At 35.8% G+C, this 24,798-nt stretch overlaps 1 protein-coding gene across 6 annotated transcripts; it reads left to right on the top strand.

Annotated features, from left to right (window-relative positions):
- Positions 1-377: 377 nt before the first annotated feature.
- LOC112274637 (inositol-tetrakisphosphate 1-kinase 3) lies at positions 378-3,979 on the top strand. 6 transcript variants are annotated; one of them, XR_002967475.3, is made up of 10 exons: positions 378-788; positions 967-1,066; positions 1,586-1,618; positions 1,799-1,919; positions 2,200-2,292; positions 2,445-2,564; positions 2,705-2,890; positions 3,026-3,141; positions 3,361-3,445; positions 3,664-3,979. XR_002967475.3 is itself a non-coding variant. In XM_024504283.3 (10 exons), the coding sequence occupies exons 1-10, from the start codon at positions 421-423 to the stop codon at positions 3,771-3,773; spliced, it is 1,272 nt and encodes a 423-aa protein (XP_024360051.1). In that variant the 5' UTR covers positions 380-420; the 3' UTR covers positions 3,774-3,979. The 6 variants fall into 6 exon arrangements, 4 of the variants coding, with proteins under 4 accessions (XP_024360051.1, XP_024360052.1, XP_090102262.1 ...); XR_016499984.1 differs by having other exon boundaries at positions 379-788; positions 985-1,066; XM_024504283.3 differs by having other exon boundaries at positions 380-788; positions 3,026-3,081.
- The last annotated feature ends 20,819 nt before the right edge of the window (positions 3,980-24,798 follow it).

Raw genomic sequence — 24,798 nt, 5'->3', positions numbered from 1 at the left:
GGGGGTAAGGGCGAACACACTTCTTACAAGCGCCATTTTCTTTATACTGCAAGCAAGCAAGCAAGCAAAGCAAGCCAGACGTGGTTACGGGGAATATCCAGTCCCCGCTCCTGGATCAGCCGGTGGACGCGCGGGCCGGGTGGACGGGGGGGGGCACTCACAGTTGGGGCGCCATTGGACGCTCTATTCCAAAGGTAGATTCCGGGATCCTGTCATGGCTGAGATTCAAGCATGCTTCTTCTTCTTCTGCTGCATTCATCCAAAACGGCATTCATTCATGTCTTCATCCATGTATACATTCATCCATCTGGTGGGGAGGGACAGGTGTGTGTTTTTATTTTACAATTCAAAGTCACCCACACACGTTTGAAGTTCTTTTTTTATCAACTCAGGGGAGGGATATATTTGGGTAGTGTGGGCATGAGGCTGGACAGCAGCGCGACAACGGTCGCGTCTCCGGCTTCGGAGAGCTTCTGGCGGGTGGGACTGTTGCAAACACGCGAAAGATCGCCTGCGTCCTTGGGAAGAATTGTCGACCGTGACAAGGAGGAAGGGCGTCGAAGGGAAGTGGGCAGGCGCAGGGAGGAAGAGCGCGAGAGAGCTCAGGAGAGAAAGAGAGATTTTAAACTTCATAGCCGAGACGTTAGGTCGCAAAGTATTCCAGCCACGACTTTGGCCTCTGCGCCTCCAGCTTATAGCTTGTGCCCTCCAACCTTTAGCGTCGGATATGCTCTGACTACAAAAAAGATCAAAAGCTTCATGCAGCCCAAACTAGAGGAACTTGCAAGGTATCTTACATCTTTGCGCCAATTGACATTGCTGGATAAGCTTTAGTGTCGGCGCTGACCTAGAGGAAGATTCTGCAATGGTTACCTTCCCCGGGTTGGCATGGCTGGGTGTTCCTTTAACTAAATTGTTCAACATATTTCGATCGCCGATTTTTGCGTGTCGTCGACGTTGTTTCAGCCTTGTATCTGTCGGCAGGTCGAAGGGGATTTTACTTGTGGCAATAGAACACAGCATACCATTGATTGAGCAAGGACCTTTTGACGTCTTACTACACAAGGTCAGTGGTCTGCAGATCAATGTGAATTTTTCGTGATCTTGAGAGGATAGGCGTGTTTTTCCGCTTCTGTTCGGAAGCGCATCTGCATCCTCTGCATGGTCAGCAGTTGCTTAATTGTAAGTTCTGTTCTGGGTCTAGTGACTTGTACGCGTAATCAACTTAGATTAGTTCTTTTATCAAATGGAACCAGACCACGAACAATGATGATGAAACTGTAGTGTCGTGTAGATGTTTCCCTTATTGTCAAGACTGAAATGGTGATATTTCCAGTCTGATATTTCACTATATGCTATGATTCGTTGGTAGTTCCCTATTTAGGCAACACTGTGGGGCCTTTTCAGTGTCCATGTAAAATTAAGATAGGTTTAGCTTGATTGTGTGCTTTATTGCAAAGCAACGATTCGAAAGGTCTATGTTGCCGAGATTTATTTATGTTGTTAGAGATGTGCATAATTTTGGCCAATTTCTTAGTCTAACAAGAGTTTTGGCGTTGGTTCGTTTGATCTATCATGTTTGCAGAACACAGGGCAGGAATGGCGTCAATCGCTGGAGGTAAGAGTCGAAATGGCTGATTGAAATGGAATAGGTTTATGAATATTTTCTTTGAGATAATGACGGAGACGCTTCTAATTGCAATCTGTAACAAAAATGGTTTTAGGAATTGTTAATACATTGGGAACTCTTCTCATATTTGTCTCTGGCAGGGTTTTGAGACTCTGTTGATGCTTGCAGGACTACAAGAGAAAGTATCCTGATGTCGTTGTGCTGGACCCTCCTGAGGCCATTTTACAGTTGCGGGATCGCCAATCCATGCTTCGGGATGTGGCAGAGCTTGACCTAAGTAATGCTGAAGGTAATTCTGGTACTTAACCCTCTGAAAGGAACAATTTAGGTCATGTAACCCTAACAACCTATGATCGTGTAAAATAATATAATGTGTACTATGACCACATAATTTATTTCAGTTTTACCATCTGTTTGCAGGGCAAAAATGAACCAACAATCCTTAGAAACATCTATAATTGCGGGTAGGTTGAGTGCAGACCTACCTGAGACTATTCGATTACTTGTACTTAAAAAGTTACAATAAATTGGATCTTTGTCATTGAGTGTTTGTGGTGGATGCTTTTCAGGTTTCGTTGGAGTTCCGAAACAGCTAGTGGTTACTGGCAATGCAACCTCCATTTCTGACTCTGTCTCTGCAGCTGGCCTTAAGCTTCCCCTAGGTCAGTGTGGTGTACCTAGAGATAATGTGATGAATATCATTTACTCATTGGTTGCACATAGTACAAATATGAGCTATGGGTGTGATAGTCACATGCCGTACTAGTTGGTTAGCATGTTTCCTAACTCTCTTTGTGCGGGCGAATGTGTGCAGTGGCGAAGCCGCTGGTTGCAGATGGATCCCCAAAGTCACATGCCATGTCTTTGGTTTACGACAAATCGTGTTTGTCACAGTTAGATCCACCTCTAGTTCTACAAGAGTTTGTCAACCATGGTATGCGAACTCTTCCTTCACATCAGTACTCTGTCAATATGTTGTTTAATTCTCACCTTAATTTGCGCTTCAGGGGCGAATGTCCAGCTGTAGGAACTGGGATCACATGTTCAGCACCTCTTCCCTGTTGCCGTTTGCAGGGGGTGTAGTATTCAAAACTTACGTAGTCGGGGACTACGTTAGAGTAGTGCGGAGGTTTTCCTTACCGGATGTTCCTGAAGGGGAGACAAATCGAAGTGGTGTAGTGCCTTTTCCTAGAGTATCCTGCGCAGCTGAATCCGCTGAGGAAGCTGAGGAAGCTGGCATATTGGATCCTCAAGCAGCTGGTACATTTCATTCCTCGTTTTGATTCAACTAATTCTTTGTTTGGAATTGTCTAGGTAGTTATGTAATATGGAACTGATTATGTTTAACACTAAGGTTTGCTACTTTTTTTATTTCTGTTTTGTCTGTTTCTCCAGAGTTGCCACCTGGGCCGCTGCTGGACAGCCTTTCCAAAGGACTTCGCCAAAAGCTGGTAAATTCGCTGGGGCCGTCATGATTTTCTTCCTACAAGCACACGATACCTCATTCCAACGTAGCTAAAATATTACCTTTCATCCTCTCTATTCAGTAGATGGACAGTCAAATGACTTTGCTTAGGTTATATGTGTGGTTGGAGATCGCACTGGTATTATTCGTCGCGTAATTGATCTGCACAAAAGTGTCGATGGTGTATCAGAAAGACCCTATGATCGAATGTACCCTGATTGAAAACCTTATTCGACCCTAAGTAATTGAATGGCTGGATTGACAGGGTCTTCACCTATTTAATATGGATATAATTCGAGAGAGGGGAGCAGGAAATCGGTACTATGTCATTGATATCAACTACTTTCCAGGTAATAACATGCTTCTGAATTGTAAACCCTAATCCAGCATGAATCACGCATACTACAATTTTAGAAAACCCCTTCAAGGTCGAACCCTTCCATACTACCCTATTTTTAGCAATTGTTTCCACATTCTTGTCATGTATGTTGATTGGTGAATATGGTTTAGTGCATACTAATATTATCGGTGGTGCATTCTAAACTTTTAATATGCTTGTATCATGCAGGTTTTGGTAAAATGCCTGATTATGAAAAGGTATTCACAGACTTCTTGTCAGATATGGCGGTAAAGAGAAGCAAGAAAATATCTAGAATTGATTCGTCTGCTATCCTCTGAAATACTGACTGGCAGTGGGCATTATTCTCCCAGGCTCTATACGAGCCCCTTCATTATAGTAGCATGCTTTGCTGTTCAGACTGCACATTCTGCAAAGAATAATTCTTTTGTAAATATATTGTAGACGTCAACTAGGACTCAGAAAACGTGACATGAATGTATGTCTATTTAACAGTTTTTCTTATATGCCAAAATGTTATCACTGACTGCATGTCATAATTTTTTGAGAATGTTTAGAAAGACACAAGAGTAGATATAAGTAATACACACAAGAGGGTGTCTAAGGAAAGAGAGCTTTACACACAAAAATCTATTGATTTGGTTTTGGTTGTATGTCATAATTTGTTGAGAATGTTTAGAAAGACACAAGAGTAGAAATCAGTAATATACACAAGAGGGTTTCTAAGGAAAGAGAGCTTCACACACAAATCTATTGATTTGGTTCTGTCTCATATACAAGAGGAGAAAGAGAAGAGGATAAACACTTCTTCTCCACTATATTCGAAATATTGCAGCTATGGTATTTATTATAATCTATAGTTATATTTAAGCTATAGTTACATTTAATACTCTCAACACTCTTCCTCGCTCATCATAATATTTACATAATATAAAATTTGTATAGAATTATGATCTATACTGTTTAGTAATCTTGGAAGATCAACAATTGTTGTTTTGTTAAAACATTATCTAAGAAAACCTTATTGTATTTAAGGACAAAATCATAGATGAAGGAAAAAGAGTACAACATTATTTTTCTTAATTATTTAAAGAGCTCATTAACTTTCTTATTCAAGAAAAGTAAGTCGCCGCATACCTATGCCATAAGTAAGTTGACAATGGTTGTACAATGGGAGAGCTTTGGTGAAGAGATTAGCAAGGTTATTTGCAAATTCAATTTTCTTAATTACAAGTGCTTAATCAGTTATCAAGTCATAGATATAACTAAATTACTTTGGATCAATATGCTTTATCTTGTCGCCTTTAATGAAACCAACTTATATCTGTGCAATACAAGCACTATTATCTTCATGGAAGATAGTTGGAGAATCATCATATGAAAATCCACAAATTGTTTGAATGAATTTATCAATTGATTGCAACCAAATACATTCTCGAGATACTTCATGTAAGGCAATAATTTTTGTATGCTTGGATGAAGTTGCAGTTATTGTTTGTTTCACTGATTTCCATGATATTGCAACTCTATGACAAAAATACATATCTTGTTTGAGATTTAGTTGTTGCAGTATGAGATTTATATCCTCCATCACAATATCCAACTAATTTTGGATTTGCAAATTGTGTGTAGTTTAATCCTAAGTCTTCAATACCTTTTAAATATTATAATAAATATTTGATGCCATTCCAATGTCGTAGTATTAGACGTGCACTATGTCTTGTAAGAACACTAATTGCAAATGCAATATTTGGTCTTGTGGATGTAGCCAAATATAAAAATACTCTAACCGCTACAAGGTATGGATATTGATCTCCCAATATTTCATCCTCCTCTTCGCATGGACGGTATGGATCATGACCATCACGACCACCTCCAACCATTGGTGTGGACAATGGATAAGCATCAATCATATTAAATCTTTGCAAGATTTGTCTAATATACATTAGTTGGTAGAAAAAAATGCTACCATCTATTACATGCATAATTTGAATACCAATGCAGAAAGTTATTTTTCCTAGCATTTTCATGTCAAATTCACATATAAGTATGTTAGTAGCTATAACACATGCAAATTTAGTGTCCACTAGATTAAGATCATCAACATATACAATGATGATCATAAAACCAGTTTTATCTTGTTTGATAAACAAACAAGGGATTAGTGGATCACTTACAAACTTATTTGTAATTAAATAATCTCAAAGATATTGATACCACATGCGTTGAGATTATTTTAAAGCATATAGGACCTTACATAATTTAATACTATGATATTATCTTAGAGCAGGTCCATTTGGAATTCTTGTTTTTAAGCGAGGTGGAACTTTCATATAAATATTTGTATTAAGAGAACCATATAGATATGCAATTACTACATCCATTAGATGCTTCTCAAGGATGGTATGAACTGTTATTCCAATAATATATCGAAATGTAATTGAATCCATGACTGGAGAATATGTGGATTCATAATCAATGCCAAATTGTTGAGTAAATCCTTAAGCAACAAGACAAGCTTTATAGCGGATTATTTGACCTTGAGCATTTCACTTGCATATTAATACTATCTTATATCCCACAAGGCGAGATGTAAGAGTATCTACAATTGGACCAAAGACTTTCTTCTTATGCAAAGAGGCATACTCCTCCTCAATAGCAGTTTTCTATTTTGATCAATCAGAACAATGCATCGCCTCCTCAATGGTTTGAGGTTCAGGATCCTCTTCCTCACAAGAAAGGGCTTCTATAATCATACATGCAAATGATTCATCTACTGTAAAAGATGGTATGTGCCAAATATCATATATAGTACAATACAAAATAGATAATTCTTTACTCAACTTGTTCTTATTCCTTCCAATTCTAAGATTGTTTTTTACAAGAATTGAAGGTACATTATGCATGGATATATCATCATGAATTGGTAGTCCCGCAAGATGAGTGGCAATTTCTTCAGAAATAATACTAGAATTAGTCAATATTATAGCTTTCTTCTTATATGGTTGCTTATCTGGTCTACAAGTTATATTAGTTGTTGTTGTTATAACTTGAGGTATTGTAGTTAATGGCACTACAATCTGAGCAGGTGCATTTTGAGCCTCATTAATAGGAACTCTTGTAATTCTAAGTGCATCATTGAAGCCATCGGGTATTTCATCTACGATCCGTTTTAGATGCAAAATCTTAGCAACTTCAGTTTCTACCAAAGATGTCCTAGGATCGAGATTCATTGTAAACGTTTCCAATGCTTCAAATACAAGTACTTTATTTCTTTATTGATTGGATATTCTTCTTTGAAGAGATGGAGATACATTTTCTTCAAAACGACAATTTTGCAAACATGCACATAATAATGTGTCAGTTGATGGATCAACAATACAAATAATGCTTGGTGAATCAAAACCAACATATATGCCTTCTTGTCAATAAGCTCTAATAGTACGTCATTGAGGTTCTAGTATTGGAATCTAAGCATGGCAATCAAATACTTGTAAGTGAGATACATTTAGAACACGACCCAAAATGAGCTCATGTAGTGAAACAATTTCAAGAAAAGAAAGGCGGATGCATATTAATGCTGCAGCATGTAAAACTGCATGATTCCACATAGATGTAGGTAAATTTGCGTGAAAGAAAAGTGGCCGCGTAATGAGTTGTATATGCTTTATAAATGACTCTACAAGTCCATTTTGAGTATATTCATATAGAATAAAATATGTCAACTCAATTCCTGTTATAGTATAATAGTCTTCGAAAGACTTTGATGTGAATTCTTTTGCATTATTCATATGCAATATTTTTCTAGGATAATCAAAAAAATATGTCCAAAAATGAATAAGCATAGATATAAGATTTATAAATATCATGTTTTGAATTGATAACAATACAACATGTGATTGTTTACTTGATATATTAACAAGGACCAATAAATAACAAAATGGCCATGATATTGGATTAATAGGACCACAAATATCACCATGCAATCTTTCAAGCATTGGTGGTAATTCTTGTGGAAGTTTCCAAATTGAAGGGCGAATAATTATCTTACCTTGCATGCATGCACAATATAATTCTATAGAATTTATATCTATAGATTTTAAATTATGCCTAATTATACATGGAATGATCTTTCTAAATAATATAGATCTTGAACTCGATTCTCTGTGATAGATGATGCAAAATTAAATATAATGGGAGGCCAAATCATAATTCACTATAAACCATTTTTTGTAGCAAAAGCTTTTTCAACAACATTATGGTTCTTCGCAAGAACCAAAACCTCTTTTCTATTTAAAATGGCGGTCGAGAGGTAATAACCATTGATATGCACATCTCCGTAGCTGATCAGATTCCGAGGTGCTAAGGGTGCAAACATCAAATGTTTACATTTTATGATGGAATTTGTAAGTAATTTTACCATTGCTTTGTCCTTTTGGAAACAAAATGCATTTACTCTAGTCATAGTCATCATATTTTTAGTTTGCCAAGTATCAAGGACAAGAACATGATAAAGACAAATAAACAAGTGAGACTTCTCATAGAAAGATAATAAAATAGAAATAACTTGATATATGTATATATTAAGAAAGAAACTGGAATGGCTATTGTCAAAAGCCAAGAAAACTAGAGATCCTTGAAACTAGACTAGAAGCAAGAAAGGAGTTGACAAGAGTGAAGAAGGCTTCACTCTTGTCTCTATATATACTCTCTAATTAGGGACTATGTGGCGACGTTCTATATGACCATGTAATTATTGGCTTACATGCATATGTTAGTGATATTACCCCTCCTTCTAGGGACGAGTTCCACGAGGAGCAGTAATCATATGTTGAGAAAATCTATGATGTAACGAATTGTATTCACCACATACTCTAAATTTGTTCTCTTCAAAGATGATTGATAGGGCCTCTCAACTATCAGTAGTGTTCCATACCAGGGCGAGAAGACCACACAATTATTTGATCATTGTTGAGGCCTTCATAACTTCCTTCGAATAAAACATTTAGAATACCATCAGGAGTTGTTCCTACCTCTAGTAAAATCACCAAACATCGGAAGTCCCTTCCAAGGTCGTGATACCAAACGCGTTGTATCTTGCCATCTATTCGAGGAAGAACATGTCGTTCTTGAAGATTTTCATCTTGATTGCATCATCTTGAAGGTTGTGATAATTGTAATCTCTCGTCCGATGTCATACTGTAAATAATTACAATATGTAAAAATTAGTTAAAATATATTATATGTTAATAAATCTAGATGTGTGTTAGAGTGGCTAGTAGATTAAATTAAAAGGAGTTGGTATAAGAAACTTTACTTTGTTTCTTTACTTGTTTTGATTTTAACATTAAAAAGAATATATGATCTAAATATTTAGTATGAAGCCTTGGGAGAAGGTAGAAGCCTAAGGATGAAAATCTAAACTAGTAGGAGGCTAATTGGGAGGGATGAAAGCAAGGCATGGTTGGATGAAGGCAAGGAATGAAAAACTTCATTCCTATTGGTCGAAGGCCATGCCCAATGGGCTTTACGGAGGCTGCCCGAGGCCTTATTAGGAATTAGGGTTCCTCTTTCATAGGCATTCGGAAATTACAAGCTAATGTTGTAAAGTTTATGGTTTGGGATACAATTTGTGTGCAAAAATTAGAGGATTTGGAGTTAGGATGAAGAAGTTATAGCTGTTTGAAGTTAAGGTGTTAATTTAAGACATATTGTTACTCTTTTGAGGATACGAGGAGTTTTACAATAGCTTTTGAAGATCGAAAGATACAATTGGAATAATGATTTTAAGGTCTACATCATTTATGAAAAAATTATTGCTTTTGGAGTTTATATAAAGGAGTTATAAGGAATTGAAGGCGGTGCTTTCAAATCAAAAGCAGTAAGTAAGTGGTTTTGTTTGTAGTAATGGTTGGAGCCATAACTTGAGTATTTGGACGACTTTTTGGCTCAAACTTTTAGGAGAATGTAAATTTTTGTATTAAGAAGCTATACATATAAATTTCGTGCTATTTGAGCTTATATTTTGTGAGATATGAAGAAAATTGCATGTGGATATATAAAGATAAGGATTTGAAGCAACTATTAGGGTTTTCAAGATATCTCAAGATTTGCAACGAATTTGTGGTTGAAAATTGTTGTAGAAGTTAATAAAAATACATCAGTACCTCATGTAAAATTTGAGTTTGTTTGGACGGTCGGATTAGGAGATATGAGGTGTTGAAATTCAGAAAAATCTCCACATAAGAATATACAAGGTTTTAAAGGATTTTATCATATTTTAGGTGTTGTTGGTTACTTGAGGCAAGTGTATTTGGTGTAATGCTCAAGAAGAGAAAATTTATATATAAACTTAGGGCTTTTCTTATTTTCAAGCTTGATTGAATAATTAGTGACAGCCAAAAGCCCAACATTTTTTTGAAGCAAACTCTCTCTACTCCGACACCGGCAGATAAGCAAATGAAGGCTCTTAAGTCAAATCTGCTGGTTGTTGGTTCTCTATTTTGTGACCGTCACAACTACAAAGAAGCTACAAAAAATAATTGATAGTACAATGTTATCATACCTAGATCTTGTTTTTTTTATAAAAAAGATTTTCATCTTGATTTTGATTGATGTCGTTGATAAAAAGTCTCCACCGCCTTTGTTGCATTTACAAGATTCTTTACTGGCTCCCATGTGCATTCACTAATATCATATTCGTACCAATGGACAAGATATTCTAATTTATTTTGGCGCCGCCTTAAATCTAAGACTTCTTCCACTTCAAACTCTTTATTATTATGCACTTCTATAGGAGGACGTGGAGCTTGTCTTCTTCTTGGTATGTCCACTGTCTTGTATGGTTCAAGAAGAGACACATGGAATACTGGATGGATTTTCATTGACTTCGATAGATGTAAACGATATGCAACTAGATTGATTTATGCAGAAATAGAAAATGGTCCAAGCCTTTGATAGTCCAACTTGTCACAAGGACGAATGGTCTTGATATTACGATGAAGTAACCATAGCTTATCACCCATGTGGAATGGTGGTTGTTCATTTCAATATACATCCGCATTGATTTTTTGTTATTCTTGAGCTTCTTTTAACTTCGTCTTCATCGTTGCATATAGCTCTGACAAATGAATTACCAAATCTTTCGCATGAAGATTATCAACTTTTGAAAATTCAAAAGTATCAAGTCGTGAATGATAACCATAATTAGCAAAGAAAGGTGCTTGTTTTGAAGAAGAATGTACCGTATTATTATAAGCAAACTCTGACAATGACAAAAGAGTTGTCCAATCATCTTGTTGGTAGTTAATGGTATATCTTAAATACTGCTCCAAAACTTGATTAACACGCTCCGTTTGTCCATCAATTTGAGGATGGAATGTCGAAGATAGTTTTAAATCTACTTTTAGAATCTTGAAAAGAGTCCGCCAAAATCTTGATACAAATTGAGTTTCCCTATCTGATATAACATCCTTGGATAATCCACGATAGCGATAGATATTGTCAAGAAAAAGCTTAGCTGTTTCTTCACCTGTGATAGATTTTGTACATGGTACAAAATGTGCCATCTTAGTAAAATGATGTACTATCACGAATATAGAGTCATAAGAACTTGAAATTGGAAGATTCGTGATGAAATCCACAAAAATAGAAGACAATAGTTGTTCTAAAATGGATAATGGCTGAAGAAGTTTGTAAGGTCGATGATGAGGAGTTTTTGATCTCGTGCAAACATCACAAGATTGTACAAAATCTTTGACTACTTTCTACATTTGGGACCAACAAAAGTCCTTCGATATTAGTTCAAAAGTTTTATTGTACTCAAAATGTCCTACTGCTGGAAAGTCATGACGAGCTTGAAGAATACGTAATCGAGCTTCACCTTCTAGAATATATAGGCGTCCCTCAAAATATAATAGATTCTTCTTGAATTCAAACTTCGAAGTATCATGAGACTTTGAAGGATTTTTCTTCATATCATGAATAAGAAGATCAGAAGACATACTTGACTGAACTTGCTTAATAAAAGTTGAATCAACAGTTAGTATTGATTTCATTGCTCGAAGATGAAGATGCTCTGGCTTCAAGAGAATTGTTGGTTGTTAATAAAAAATAGCATCTCTTTCCTTTGGTGAAAGATAAGATCGTCTAGAGAGTACATCTAATAAACATTATTATTTTCTTCGTCGATAAGTGATCTTGAATTCGAATCTTGACAAAGACATACTCGAACGGGCTTGGTGACGATTCAAAATACATGCTGACATAAAATATTCTAGGTTCTTGTGATCCATATACACTGTGATTGGGCTAGAAGCACCTTCTAAATAATGGCATCATTCTTGAAACGAATCCATGATTATAAGAAGTTCTTTGTCGTGGATCTTGTAGTTGATCTCAACCGCTGAAATTTTTTTGGAATGAAAAGCTATTGGATGAAGTTTATTATCTATTCTCATTTGTGACAATGCGGCATCCAAAGCAAAGTTTGATGTGTTTGTTTCCATAAAAAATGGCTTAGAAAAATCGACACGATACAACATTGGTGCAGAAACAAAGGTTGTTTTCAAAGCTTCAAATGCTACTTCTGCTTCTTGATTCCATTGAAGTTTGTCTTTGCAAGTCAAACGTGTAAGTGGAGCTACAACTTGAGAGAAGTCTTTGATGAAGATCCGATAGTAGTTGACAAATCCCAAAAAGCATTGGACATCTCGTACGGTTTTTGAGATCTTCCAATCCATAATAGTTTGAACTTTCTTAGGATCCATCATAAGTCTATCATTTGAAATGATGTATCCTAAGAAGTCGACTTGAGTTGTATGAAATACACACTTTTATATCTTGGTATAGAGTCCTGCATGTCTTAGTTTTTGTAATACTTGGCGAACATGAAGTTCATGTTCTTCTGGATTCTTAAAATAGATTAAGATATCATCTTGATAATAGACCATTAAATCATCTAAAAACTCCCAAAAGACATCATTCATTAGATGTTGGAATGTTGTTGGTGCATTTGTAAGCCCAAAAGGTATGACGTTGTATTCAAAATGTCGATACCTTGTTGGAAAACAGTCTTCTATTCATCTCTTTCTTTGATGCATACCAAATTGTATGCTCTTTGTAGATCTATCTTTGTATAGATCTTAGCTTGATTCAACTGATCAAGAAGTTTAGATATTAAAGGTAGCGGGTACCTATTTTTTATAGTGATTTTTTTGAGTCCTCGATAATCAAAACACATCCATAATGATCCATCTTTTTTCTTCACAAATAAAATTAGAGCTCTTGCTAGAGATTTAGAATGACGTATGAAGTTCTTGGCCAAATTCTCTTCAATATACTCCTTGAGTTCAGCTAATTCTTTTTGAGATAAATTGTAGATTGGTCCAAATGGCGGTTGTGCTCCTTCTTAGAGGTCAATTGAGCAGTCATAGGAACGATGTTCTGGAAGAGTATTCGCATTCTTTTTCTCAAATACATCTTGAAAATCTTGATATTGGCTTGGAATGCCACTTGAAGTCTTTCCACCTGTAGAAACATGTATGGCATAAATGACACAAGGTGATCCTTCTTTTGCAGCATGCAAGAAAGCACTTGCATCTACAAATATAGGTTTAATTGTATTAGACTTATGACTTCCTACTTGATTAACTACGCTCTTAGTTATACTTTCAAAAAAATAAAGACTACGAGAAGTCCAATTTATTTTAGGATGATATTTTTCTAGCCATGATAAATCTAAAATAACTAGATTAGAAGGAGATATAATAATATTAAATATTATAAAACTACTATGACCATTAGTTGCTATTTTTATAGGAAGGGTTTCATGAGTAACATCTCCTGAAGACAACAGAGGACCATCTATGACTTCTACATGAACAGGTTTAGTTTTCTTTACTAAAAATATGCTATGTCTTTTAGTAAATTTTTCATCTAAAAAATATGCCAAGGCTCCTGAATCTAGTAAGGCAGAGGCTTTGAGATGTTTAGGTCCTACAATAACATTTATCGTAAAACATGGAGAGGGTTCTGAGGAGAGGATAAGACCTTCACTAGGCGTTGTACAAGGTTCCAACTGCACGGTCCCTATTGTAACTAGACAAATTCGTTTTTCAACATGATATCTTCTTTGATGGCCATACTCCTCATTTTATAGTTGCATCGCTTCTTTGGACAATGTTGAGTATTATGCTTAGGTTCTCCACAATATAAGCACAATCCTTCTTAATGATGATGAGTCTTTTCTTGCTTAGTAAGAAGTTTGAAACGTACTGCATCAATTTATATATTTGCTACTTCCGAATGTATGTGTTGAAGAGGTGTTGGTGTTGCCATTGAATTATAGTAACGTTGACGTCTACTTGTATGATTCTCAAATTGGAATTCAAAAAAGAGATTATCAAACTTCACAACAAAGTCAATTGCTTGACTCAATGTTTGAGGATCAGGTAAGTTGAGCATTAATTTTTTTACCTCGTATTGTAATCCGTAGAAAAATTGGCTAATAAGTGGACCATCATTTCACTTGATATCAGTTGCAAGTTGTTAAAATTGTGAAGCATACAACATTACTGATTGATTATCTTGTTGTAAAATATGGATCTTATTGGTTGCAACATGAATTGCATCATATTCTCCATATATGGATCGAAACTCCGCTAGAAAAGTCTCTAAATTATCCAATATTGGATCTCGTCATTCAAGAAAAGATGAAAACCACGATTCTGCTGAATTTGAAAGAAGAATACTAATGAATCTAACTTGCAATTCTGAAGTTGGATAGCTTTGGGATTGAAGTTCAATCACAAGTTGTACTTGATTGATAAATCCTCAAAACTTGGATCTGATGCCATCAAACTTCTCGGATAGGGTAATTCTTGGTTCTCTAACATTGAAAGGGTATTCTTTCATAGGAGAAGGGACATGATTTGGTACAGATATTGAAGCAGCTCTAATCATTTCTATATCATTACTTCCTGCCAATCTTGTTGCTCCTTGTTGTGGTAAATTGAGTTGATGCATCGCAAGCATTAACTCCCTCAATTTTTCTTGTATTTGTGCCATTACACTCTTCATTTCAACAAGTTTTGCCATGATAATACTTAGAAAAGAGAAGATGTCTAATATTGCTCAAGACAAATAGAAGAGAGGACTTGAAAATAAAAAAAATACTAAGGACAATATCAGTTTAGAAGAGGGTAATCCACAACTTCTAATATGCTTGTGTCTTATAAAAAAAAAGGATAATCCACTCTTAATCAAGATTAGATAAAGCTGTGATATTATAGGTGTACTTTTGTCAATCTGTCAAGGACAAGAGTATGATAAAGACAAATAAAAAAGTGAGACTTCTCTCATAGAAAGATGACAAAATAGAAATAACTTGATATATATATTAAAAAAGAAATTGAAATAGCTATTGCCAAAAGCCAAGAAAACTAGAGACCCTTGAAACTAGACTAGAAGTAAGAAAGGAGTTGACAAGAGTAAAGAAGGCTTCACTCTCGTGTCTATATATACTATCTAATTAGGAGCTACGTGGCGACGTTCTATAGGACCTCCAATATGTGTTGACTTTATAGGACACATGCCTTGACTTACAAGGCAATTTTTTCTATATGTGGGCTACATAGTTAGCTTGGTCTTCAAGCTAACAACATGTGTGGCACATGGCCAACTTGTTTAGCAAGTTTTTAATCCAAAAAGTTAATTAAAGATACCTATAAAGTCAAAGCAACGTCTATAAAGCTTCTAGGAAGCTTCCATATCAAATACCATAGAATTAACTTACTTTTATCTTCTTTTACTTACTTCTACCTATTTATACATGTAATTATTGGCTTACATGCATATGTCCGTGACACCAAGTTGAAGATTTTTAAATAAAAAATCGTCTATCTGGCAAGATAGTATGTGTTGTTGTAAAATCAATGAGCGCATCATTTGATTCATCATTAGAGGTTTTGACATTCATATAAGTCTCTAAGTCATGAGTACCATATGAATCTATGGATGCATCTATGGTATAAACTCCACGAGCCTCAGCTCGTAGTTTTTAATTTCCTTGGAATATTTTAATAAAATATTTTGAAGTACAGCACGCATGTGCTAAATGTCCAATCATTCCACACTTTTGGCAAGAATGCATCTCTGATTTTTATTTTCTACTATAATTAATAGTAGAATGTTTATTTTTTCCATATGAGTAGAAATGGTCATGACTATGACTATTTTAATACTTATGAGCATGTTTTCCATGTTTATATAATTTTTCTTAGACTTTGAAATATTAAGTGCATGAGATTTTCGAACTGTGTTTTCAATAGGACGAGCTTCCACATTACACAAGAATAGCTCACTTTGCTTCTCCGCAAGAAGTAAATAGGATATGAGATCAGAATGACTTTCAAATTTCATATTGTGCATGCACTGTAGATATAGGAGGAAGTGCAGAGAGAATTTTCTCAATCATTTTTTCTTTAGAGATGCTTTGTCCAAATAATCATAATTATGAGATAATACTATATATTTGACTATTAAAAGTATTTAAATTTAGAAAATCCAAGACATGTAAATGTGTCCAATTATGATGTGCGGGTGAAAAGAAAATAGTCTTTTGATGATCAAACTTGGATTTAATATTCTTCCAAAGTTTTAGAAGATCTTCCATTTTTAAATATTAATGTTGTAATGCAAGTACAAGATAATGACAAAAGAGAAGAAGTTCTTTCCAAAAAATAGCAGGGAGAATAGAAATACTTATTGTAGGAGATTCTTCAAATATAATAACATCTGAGTGTTGTTCTACAAATAAATTTTCTTTTGCAATTTTTATCCATAATAAATAATTATTTCTATCCACAATCAATGGTAGAAATAAAAGAGCTTGAAAATGTTGACATGTACTAGTAATAGTTGGAACCATAATAGAAGTAGTTGAAGATGTTGAAGTACTTATTATAAATAAATTTGTAAAGAAAATATAAGATCAAGTAGAAAAGTTGAGTAAAATATACCTTAAAATATAAAGTCAAATAAAATGATAAACTTGAATTTAAAAATAAAAAATATTAATTATTATTATTATTATTATTATTATTATTTTAACAAGGGTGTAGATTTTGGCAGTAGAGCAACAATAGGACGGAGGCGAGCGGCACGACGGGCAGCAGTGGTAGGACGATAGCGGTAGGGTGGGTGGTAGTAGGCGAGCAGCAGCGGCAAGGTGGTAGTAATGATAAGGTGGCAGCAGCAGCAGGGCGGCAGTGGCAAAATTGGCAGTAGTTGGCAGCCAATTCGATGACAGTTTGATAGTTGTTTGGTGGCTGGCACAGGGCACAATAGAGAGGCTTGACTAGAGCAAGTATTTTAAGCAAGCAAGATAGAGAGTGGAACAAGTGCTCTAAGCAAGCAGCTAATATGTGAAAGGCAAGCAAGAAGAACATGAGCTTGACAGTGAGTAAGAGTAGTAATAGGTTTGAAGAATCAAGTCTAAAGCAAAAAAAAAATTGTGATAGATGTGTAGAAGGCAGTCATGCTAATAACGTGTTGAGAATGTTTAGAAAGATACAAAAGTAGTAGTAAGTAATACACACACACACAAGAAGGTTTCTAAGGAGAGAGAGCTTCACACATAAAAATCTATTAATTTGGTTTTTGTCTTGTATACAAGAAGAGAAAGGAAAGAGGATAAACAGTTCTTTTCTATTACATTCCAAATACTATAGCTATAATATTTACTGTACTCTATAGTAAATATTATGGAGAACGTCGGCTACATTTAATGCTCTCATTAAATTTGTATGTAGTCAAATTCAAAATGCTTTAAAAAAATTCGTTCTATAACATTGTATATTTTCTATTCCATGATGTAAATGTGCCTTTGTAGCAAACATATGATCTATGTGAACTTTTTACAGAATGTCAACAAAGGTGAAAGATAACTAATAAATTTTCACAAATAAAACACTGATTTAAATGATAAATTATTCATGAGGATCAAAAGTAGCTATTAATTCTTATTGCTTTTATTATTTTTCAGCAAGTCAAACTTAAATTGTCCATTTCTGAAAGAAAAATTGTTGACCTTATTTTTCAACTATGACTATGTCAGGAAAACATTTTTATACCACTTCTTTTGTATAATCATTATATATAAATATCACAGAGTATAAATTTATTAGTTGATTTGCACATGAAAGGCTTGTGGCTCACAAAGTCTGATTCATTGCAATTTGCCAGCAGGTTCATATTAAAATATAACAAATTGTTCATTCAAAATGTTTGTTTAGATAAACAAGTAAAATTTGTCATAAAATATGATATATGTATAATTATAGAATAGAAGTATAATAATGCAAAATACATATGACTTCACTATCCAACTATTGAACATTTAAGAGAACTAATTGCTTGAAATGAGCCTCATGTTTTAGTTCTTATAGTACAAGTTTGAGGTCTACTGACATAGAATTTTTAGTGTTAACATACTAACAATTAGTTTAGCTACTAAGATCCAATTGACATATGGACGCTTTTCTTGTTAGGCCCCATGATGGCTTAGTAGGTGACAATAATGATATGCTAACTACCAGCTAATATGGTGGCTATAAGTTATCAACTAGTAATGCAATTTTAACTATCCACGTAAGTAAACATATAATATCTAATAGACATTACACATGTATGCAAATACTCTTTTAATACTTTTACTTGATGACAAATTAAACTAATTTAATTTAATGATTTCTATCATCTCTTTGAATTTATAATGCTTCTTACAAATTAAATGTCTAATCAAAACATCTGCAACCAAGTCTTTAGTTCCACAAAAAATTAATTTGATCTTGCTATTCTTAATCTGCTTACAAACAAATTGATATTAAATTTCAACATAATTAGTACAAATATGGAATATATGATTCCTTGAAAGATAAATATAACTTTAATTATCACTAAAAATAATCATAGGATTGTCTTGTAAAAATCTAATTTTTTTGAATAACTTATAAAGCTAGACTACTTCTTTTATGACATGAATAGTTGCCATGTATTATGCTTTGGTGGTAGATAAGATAATTATTGGTTGTTTTTTATTGTTCCAACTAATAATACTATAAGCCAATAAAAATGAATAGTTAGTAATACAACGTTGTGTCAATATTTTTTACATAATCTATATTAAAGTAACCAATCACTTGTAAACTTAAAGAACTTCCACCATATTATAGCACATAATCCAACTTACCTTTTAAATATAAAAAAAACTTGCTTAACTGCAATCCAATGTTGAGGGCCAAGATTTGTCATGTATTGGCTGACAACTTCTATTATATATGAAATATTGACTTAAGTGCTTGTTATTGCATATACTAAAATTTCAAATACCCTTTCATATAGATGTCATGGACATACGCATATAAGCTAATAATTACCTGTATAAATACGTAGAAGTAAGTAGAAGTAGATAAAAGCAAATTAATTCTATAATATCTTCTATAGAAGCTTTCTAGAAGCTTTATAGATGCTACTTTGACTTTATAGGTATCTTTAATTGACTTTTTGGATTAAAAACATCGTCAACAAGTTGGCCATGTGCCATACATGTTGTTAGCTTGAAAATCAAGTTAACTATATGGCCCACAAATAGAAAAACTTGCCTTGTAAGTCAAAGCATGTATCCTACAAAGTCAACACATATTAGAGGTCATATAGAACATTGCTACGTAGCCTCTAGTTAGATAGAATATATAGAGATAAGAATGAAGCCCTCTTCACTCTTGTCAACTCCTTTCTTACTTCTAGTCTAGTTTCAAGAAACTCAAGTTTTCTTGTCTTTTGGCAATAAGTCTTTCTAGTTTCTTTTAATATACGTACTTCTTTATTTTTATTTTTTCACTCTTTCTTTGATACAGATTCTATTGGTTTATGCATCATCTTTTAATTCATGTCCTTGACAGATTGATAAGAGTACACTTACAATATCAGAGCTTTGTCTTGTCTTGATTAAGAGTGGATTATCCCTTTTTCATCATAAGACATAAACATATTAGAAGTTGTGGATTACCTTCTTCTAAACTAATATTGTTCTTAGTATTTTCTTTATCTTCAACTCTTTTTTCTACTTATCTTAAGTGGTATTAGATATTTTTTTGAGTATTATTATGACAGAGCTTGTGTCATGGACACAAAATACAGACTTGAAATCTAACAAGAAGTTCAAGAAGAAGTGGCAGAACTAGATTAAACAGATGAGTACAAGAACAACACCAGAAAGGTGAGTTAGAACTCCAAGAGATGTGTTGTCGAGACTGAAGAACCCTTCAGCCTCGACTCCTATATATACTACTGAATAGGAAGCTTCTCGAGCTACTTCTGCTAACTAGGACGCTTCTCCAACAACTTCTACTAATTAGGAAACTTCTCGAGCAACTTCCTAGAATCTATCAGAATATTCTAGAACCTTCTAAGAATATTCTAGAACCTTCTAAGAGAATCTTTAGGGAATATTCTAAGAATATTCTAGAACCTTCTAAAGGAATCTTTAGAGAATCTTTAGAGAATATTCTAGAAGAATATTCGAAGAATCTTCCAATGTATGTCCATGACATCACCTCCTCTTCTAACTTCGAGGTCTCCGAGAAGCAATGTTGTTATCAGTCAATACCAACGCAAGAAAATGAAAATCTGTCGCATCACATCCGCTATGAATTCCAATTGTTGTTCGCGAGGTAAATGATTCATCGGCCCTTGGAGCCAACAGTAGTGACCAACACCTTCAACCTCTGACCAAGCGTGGACTTCTGTGTCTTCATTGTGAAACTGTCCTCCAAACACACCTTCTGGCTGACCGTCGTAGGCAGGCTCGACCTCAAATACAATTACTAGCGATCTGTTGCTCGGTATCCTCCGACGTCGTCGTGGTGCAGGCGGTTCTTCATCTCGCGGTCGTCTTCGTGAGCTAGTCGCTTGAGATGACATAACAAGTGTAGTATCTTGACTATCCATGTCCAAAGGCTAAAATGATGAGAGCAAACTATAGTTGCTAACAAAGTTCTACACTATCGAACTATGGGTTTTGGAGGTGCCCTCCCCCCTTTTTATGCTACTTGATGAGCAAGCTTCAGCAAGAAGCTATCGTTGAATCGGCTTAGGTTTATGAGGATATCGTTGATGAAATTCTTGTACCTTTTTTGGTGCATTGGCAAGATTTTCGGCACGCTCCCACGTTCGTTCATTGATGTCGTATCCACTCCAATGCACTAAATACTCCAATTTTCTCCTATTACGCCGTGAATCTAGTACCTTTTCCACCTCGTATTCCTCATGGTTTTCAATTTCGATACTTGGTGGCGGACTTTGTACTCTTTGGGGAAAAGCTGACTCTCGATAAGGTTCCAACAAAGACACGTGAAAGACTGGATGTACCTTCATAGTAGCTGGTAACTCCAGACGATATGCCACCGGATTAATCTGCTTCTCGATAACAAATGGCTCTAATCTCCAATAGTCCAATTTGTCACATGGCCGCTTGGTCTTGATATTCCGTCGAAGAAGCCATACTTTACTTCCAACTTTAAAAGTAGGCGCCTCATTTTGATATTTATCTACAGATGCCTTGTAACTCTCTTGGGCAGATTGCAATTGAAGCTTCAACGTCGCTTGAAGCTCCGATAGTTGCTTCACAAATCCTTCAGCTGCTGGGTTGTTATTTGCTCAAGAACTCAATAAATCGAGCTTGGGGTGGTATCCGTAGTTGGAGAAGAATGGTGTTTGTTGAGTTGACGCATGAAGAGTGTTGTTGTATGCGAACTCAGCAAGCGGTATCGTATTACGTGCTTTCCTGCTCGAGAACGCGTCGGGCGTCTGGCTGTAGAAGGTAGTATGGAGATCCGCCGATAGTCAAGCAGTCTATCAGTTTTTACTGCTGGAATATAAACGACTGCAAGAATACACCGTAAATCTATACGGGTGCTCTTCAACTGCTTGTCGAAGTCCTTTTTGCCCCAGCCGGTAGGTCTCTAGACGTTACAGAGAACCCCGTACAACCCAAACTGTTAACCTTCAATACTGCTTTGTACTTACGATCTTGTATCCACTGACTGTCTTGTTAGATTAACTCAATAAATTTCATTCACTCCGCATACTCAATCCTATAGACACCCTTTTAATCCTTCAATCACAGACGTAACTTGATTTCACAAAACAGTCAAGAGTATTCAAACCCACTTCATTTAAAAATCCCGATTCACCATTACAACACTGACTTCAGCAGCGATTGCCTCAGTCTTCCCCAAAACTCTACGAAGAAGAAAAATCCAAATTCTATGTCTTTCCTTCCCCGACCCGAAGCATGAAGCTCCTCTCTCTCTTTCCCTTGATCTTCAAAAACCTCCAATAAAAAAAAACCCCGAACTGGTAACCTTGCAGAAGCTCGAAAAATCCTTCCCCCCCCCGATTTCCCTCAAAAAAAAAACCCCACACCCTCCAAAACTATATCCCACCTAACCTTATCCTCTGAATTTCTTCAATCTTCCGTCTTAGATCCGGAATTGGCTCCCACCTCAAGCTTGGATCCGAAATTGGCTCTCGCCGTCAAACTTTCTCCTCCGTTTTTGCCTTTAAGAAACCCATTTACCGAAAACAACGTTCCCTGAGACGGCACATAGAACAGGACAGCCTGAAACAGAATCGAACCCCGTAATCGGGACCACATTGAGTCGCCCGACCAATTCAGGTCCTATATTGGAAAAGATGCCCGTAGTAACCTGGATGTTCCCGTAATTGGGTCAAATTGGTCCTCGCGTCAGATTGGCTAAGACCCGTAGTAAGACCTGGATTTCTCGTAACTAGACTGCATTGGGTTGCCCCACCAATACAGGTCTCATATTGGGTAAGAGGACCCGGATTGGATTATCGAAATTGGATCCAATTGGCTCTTCGAACCCGTCGTGTGAATTGGTCCTTCTCTTCCTGCTGACTCCCGTTATTGGAATCCAACGGGGCATTTCAGTATGCCCCGGCTGACTGTAACGGAGTCACTGAACCTGACCACTCAGTATTTGTACTGGAGTTGGTCGATGCTCCCAATATTCGAGGTAACTGAATATTAATAAAATTCCCCTTTCTTTTTATTTTCACTGTATACTCATGTTACAACACGACATCCACCCCCTCTGAACTTGTGCATCCTCTGGTATGCACCAATTTACCCAATTGCTGTTTGATTCAGAATATATCTCCTACGTCTTTGTCCAGTTCGTCATCGTCACCTTCATTATCTATATCACTTTCATCTTCTTGTTGCGGAATCTCTGTACCTTCATTAAGGTCTTCCATATTCATCTCTGCGTGTCTTCGTTTAAATATTTTTACTCGCTTCCCTGCAATTGGTATTTTCAATTTTGTACCATCTAACTCCCGTAATGAGTAAGTCGCATTATCATGAACAGTTGTTACAACATATGGTCCAAACCAACGTTTTGAAAATTTCCGCAAAGTACTATGTTGATTATCCAGACTATTTTCATAAACAAGTACCCAGTCACCTTCCTCGATTGCTTTTGGTCTCAATCGATGTTGCTTATCGAATCGCGCCTTGTTTTGTAACCTTGCTCTTTTTAACCTTTCCAATGCTATCTGGACATCTTCCGTTCTTTGCTCCAATTGTCGAATCCTAATAGCCAGAAGTTCTTCTCTTGTCAATCCATCTTCCCATGGTAGCATACTCCAAATAAGTACCTTTTCTTCAATCGGCATAATTGGTTTTTGACCTGTCATAAGTTCTACTGGCATATATCCTGTCACCGAACTATGTGTTGTTCGATCAGCCCATAATGCAAATGACAAAAGCCGTGGCCACTCTTTAACCTTCCCATTACAAGCTTTAACCAATGCTTTCACAATCGGCGGGTGACCGCGTTTGCTTTTCGCATTCCCTTCCAGATTATAAGCAGTAGTCAGTGATAGTTTAACTCCACATCTTTCAAAGAACTTACGAGCTTCTTGTGTATTTAATTCTCCACGATCTGCAGTGATTTTTCCTACGCACCCGTAACGGCAAATGACATCTTCAAGCAAAAACCTACAAATCCCCTCTGTAGATTTTGTCCTCAATGCTCTTCCTTCTACTTGATTTGATAAATCTTCACGAGCTAAAACCAAATATCTCATCTGCCATAACCCAACCGGCATAATAACCAAATCAACAACCCATTTAAAATGAATAGCCAGAGGATACGTAGGATGAAGACCATCTCGATGTCGGATATTAGAATACGATTGACAGATTTCACATGACTCTACAAATGAGAGCACATCTCGATACATATTTTTCCACCAATATCGTTCCTTGAGTTTAGCAAAAGTAGCCCAGATTCCTCTATGCCCTGCCCATAAACTATCATGAAACTCCTTTAATAATTTTAGTTTTTCTTCCCTTTTGCCTATCACTCGTTGTGGCATCCCAATTCCTTTCTTCGGTCTCTTCAATAAGAATCCATCTTGAAGTAAAAATCCATATGCTTTTTTTCTTATTTGTTTGAATTTTTCTGTAGACCAATTCCCCTGCTTAGACAAGGTATTCAAATAATGACCAATATCCAATAATTCTCCTTCATAAGATTCTTCAAGAAATAGCTTGTCTTCTCTGTTGAGATTTGATATTGAATAGAATTTCAATCCAACATCATCAATGTCTTCAACCATTTCGTCCTCCCTCTCGTATCTTACTCGAGATAGCATGTCTGCTACTAAATTGTCCTTTCCAGTGATATGCTTAAATTCTAGATTTAGTGACTTAATATAAGCAATCCATTTCAACATTACAATATCTGGCGTTGAACAGTTAATAATCATTCCAAGCAATGGCAAGCAATCTGTTTCAATTACTACTACTGCCCCAATCAAATAGTCCTTTTCAGCTTTCATAGCCGAAACGACTCCCCAAAGTTCTCTTTTGACTTGCGAATATGCACGCTGATGAATACTTAAAACTTTAGCCCCAAATCGAACTGCAAATCTACTCCCATTCGAATCATCTTGACCCACAGCCCATCCAACGGCAATTGGACTAGCGTCTACAGTAAGAATCACTGGTCTATTGCACTTATAATCAACCTTCTTCAATATTGGAGGTGACATCAATAATTTCTTCAATCTTTGCATTGCCTAAATATGCCTTTCTTTCCATTCAAATCGGTAACCCTTGCGTAACAGTTCATATAATGGATCCGCTATGTGAGCAAAATGAGGAATCCAGATTCGATAAAATACACATGCACCCAAAAACCTGCGAACCTCTGTTAAAGAACGACAATCCTCTTTCATCCTTCCAATCGCATC

This window comes from Physcomitrium patens, chromosome 22 (assembly GCF_059467195.1).
Source record: "Physcomitrium patens ecotype Gransden chromosome 22, ASM5946719v1, whole genome shotgun sequence".
Classification (NCBI taxonomy): Eukaryota; Viridiplantae; Streptophyta; class Bryopsida; order Funariales; family Funariaceae; genus Physcomitrium; species Physcomitrium patens.
Note: the sequence above shows the minus strand (reverse complement) of the source record. Positions and strands in the feature narration are given on the sequence as shown.

Excerpts from the sequence above, each read along its gene's own strand:
- LOC112274637 (XM_024504283.3), top strand. The coding sequence starts at position 421 with ATGAGGCTGGACAGCAGCGCGACAACGGTCGCGTCTCCGGCTTCGGAG. Across the intron at positions 789-966 it reads AAACTAGAGGAACTTGCAAG|CCTTGTATCTGTCGGCAGGT; the intron begins GTATCTTACATC and ends ACGTTGTTTCAG. Across the intron at positions 1,067-1,585 it reads TTGACGTCTTACTACACAAG|AACACAGGGCAGGAATGGCG; the intron begins GTCAGTGGTCTG and ends TCATGTTTGCAG.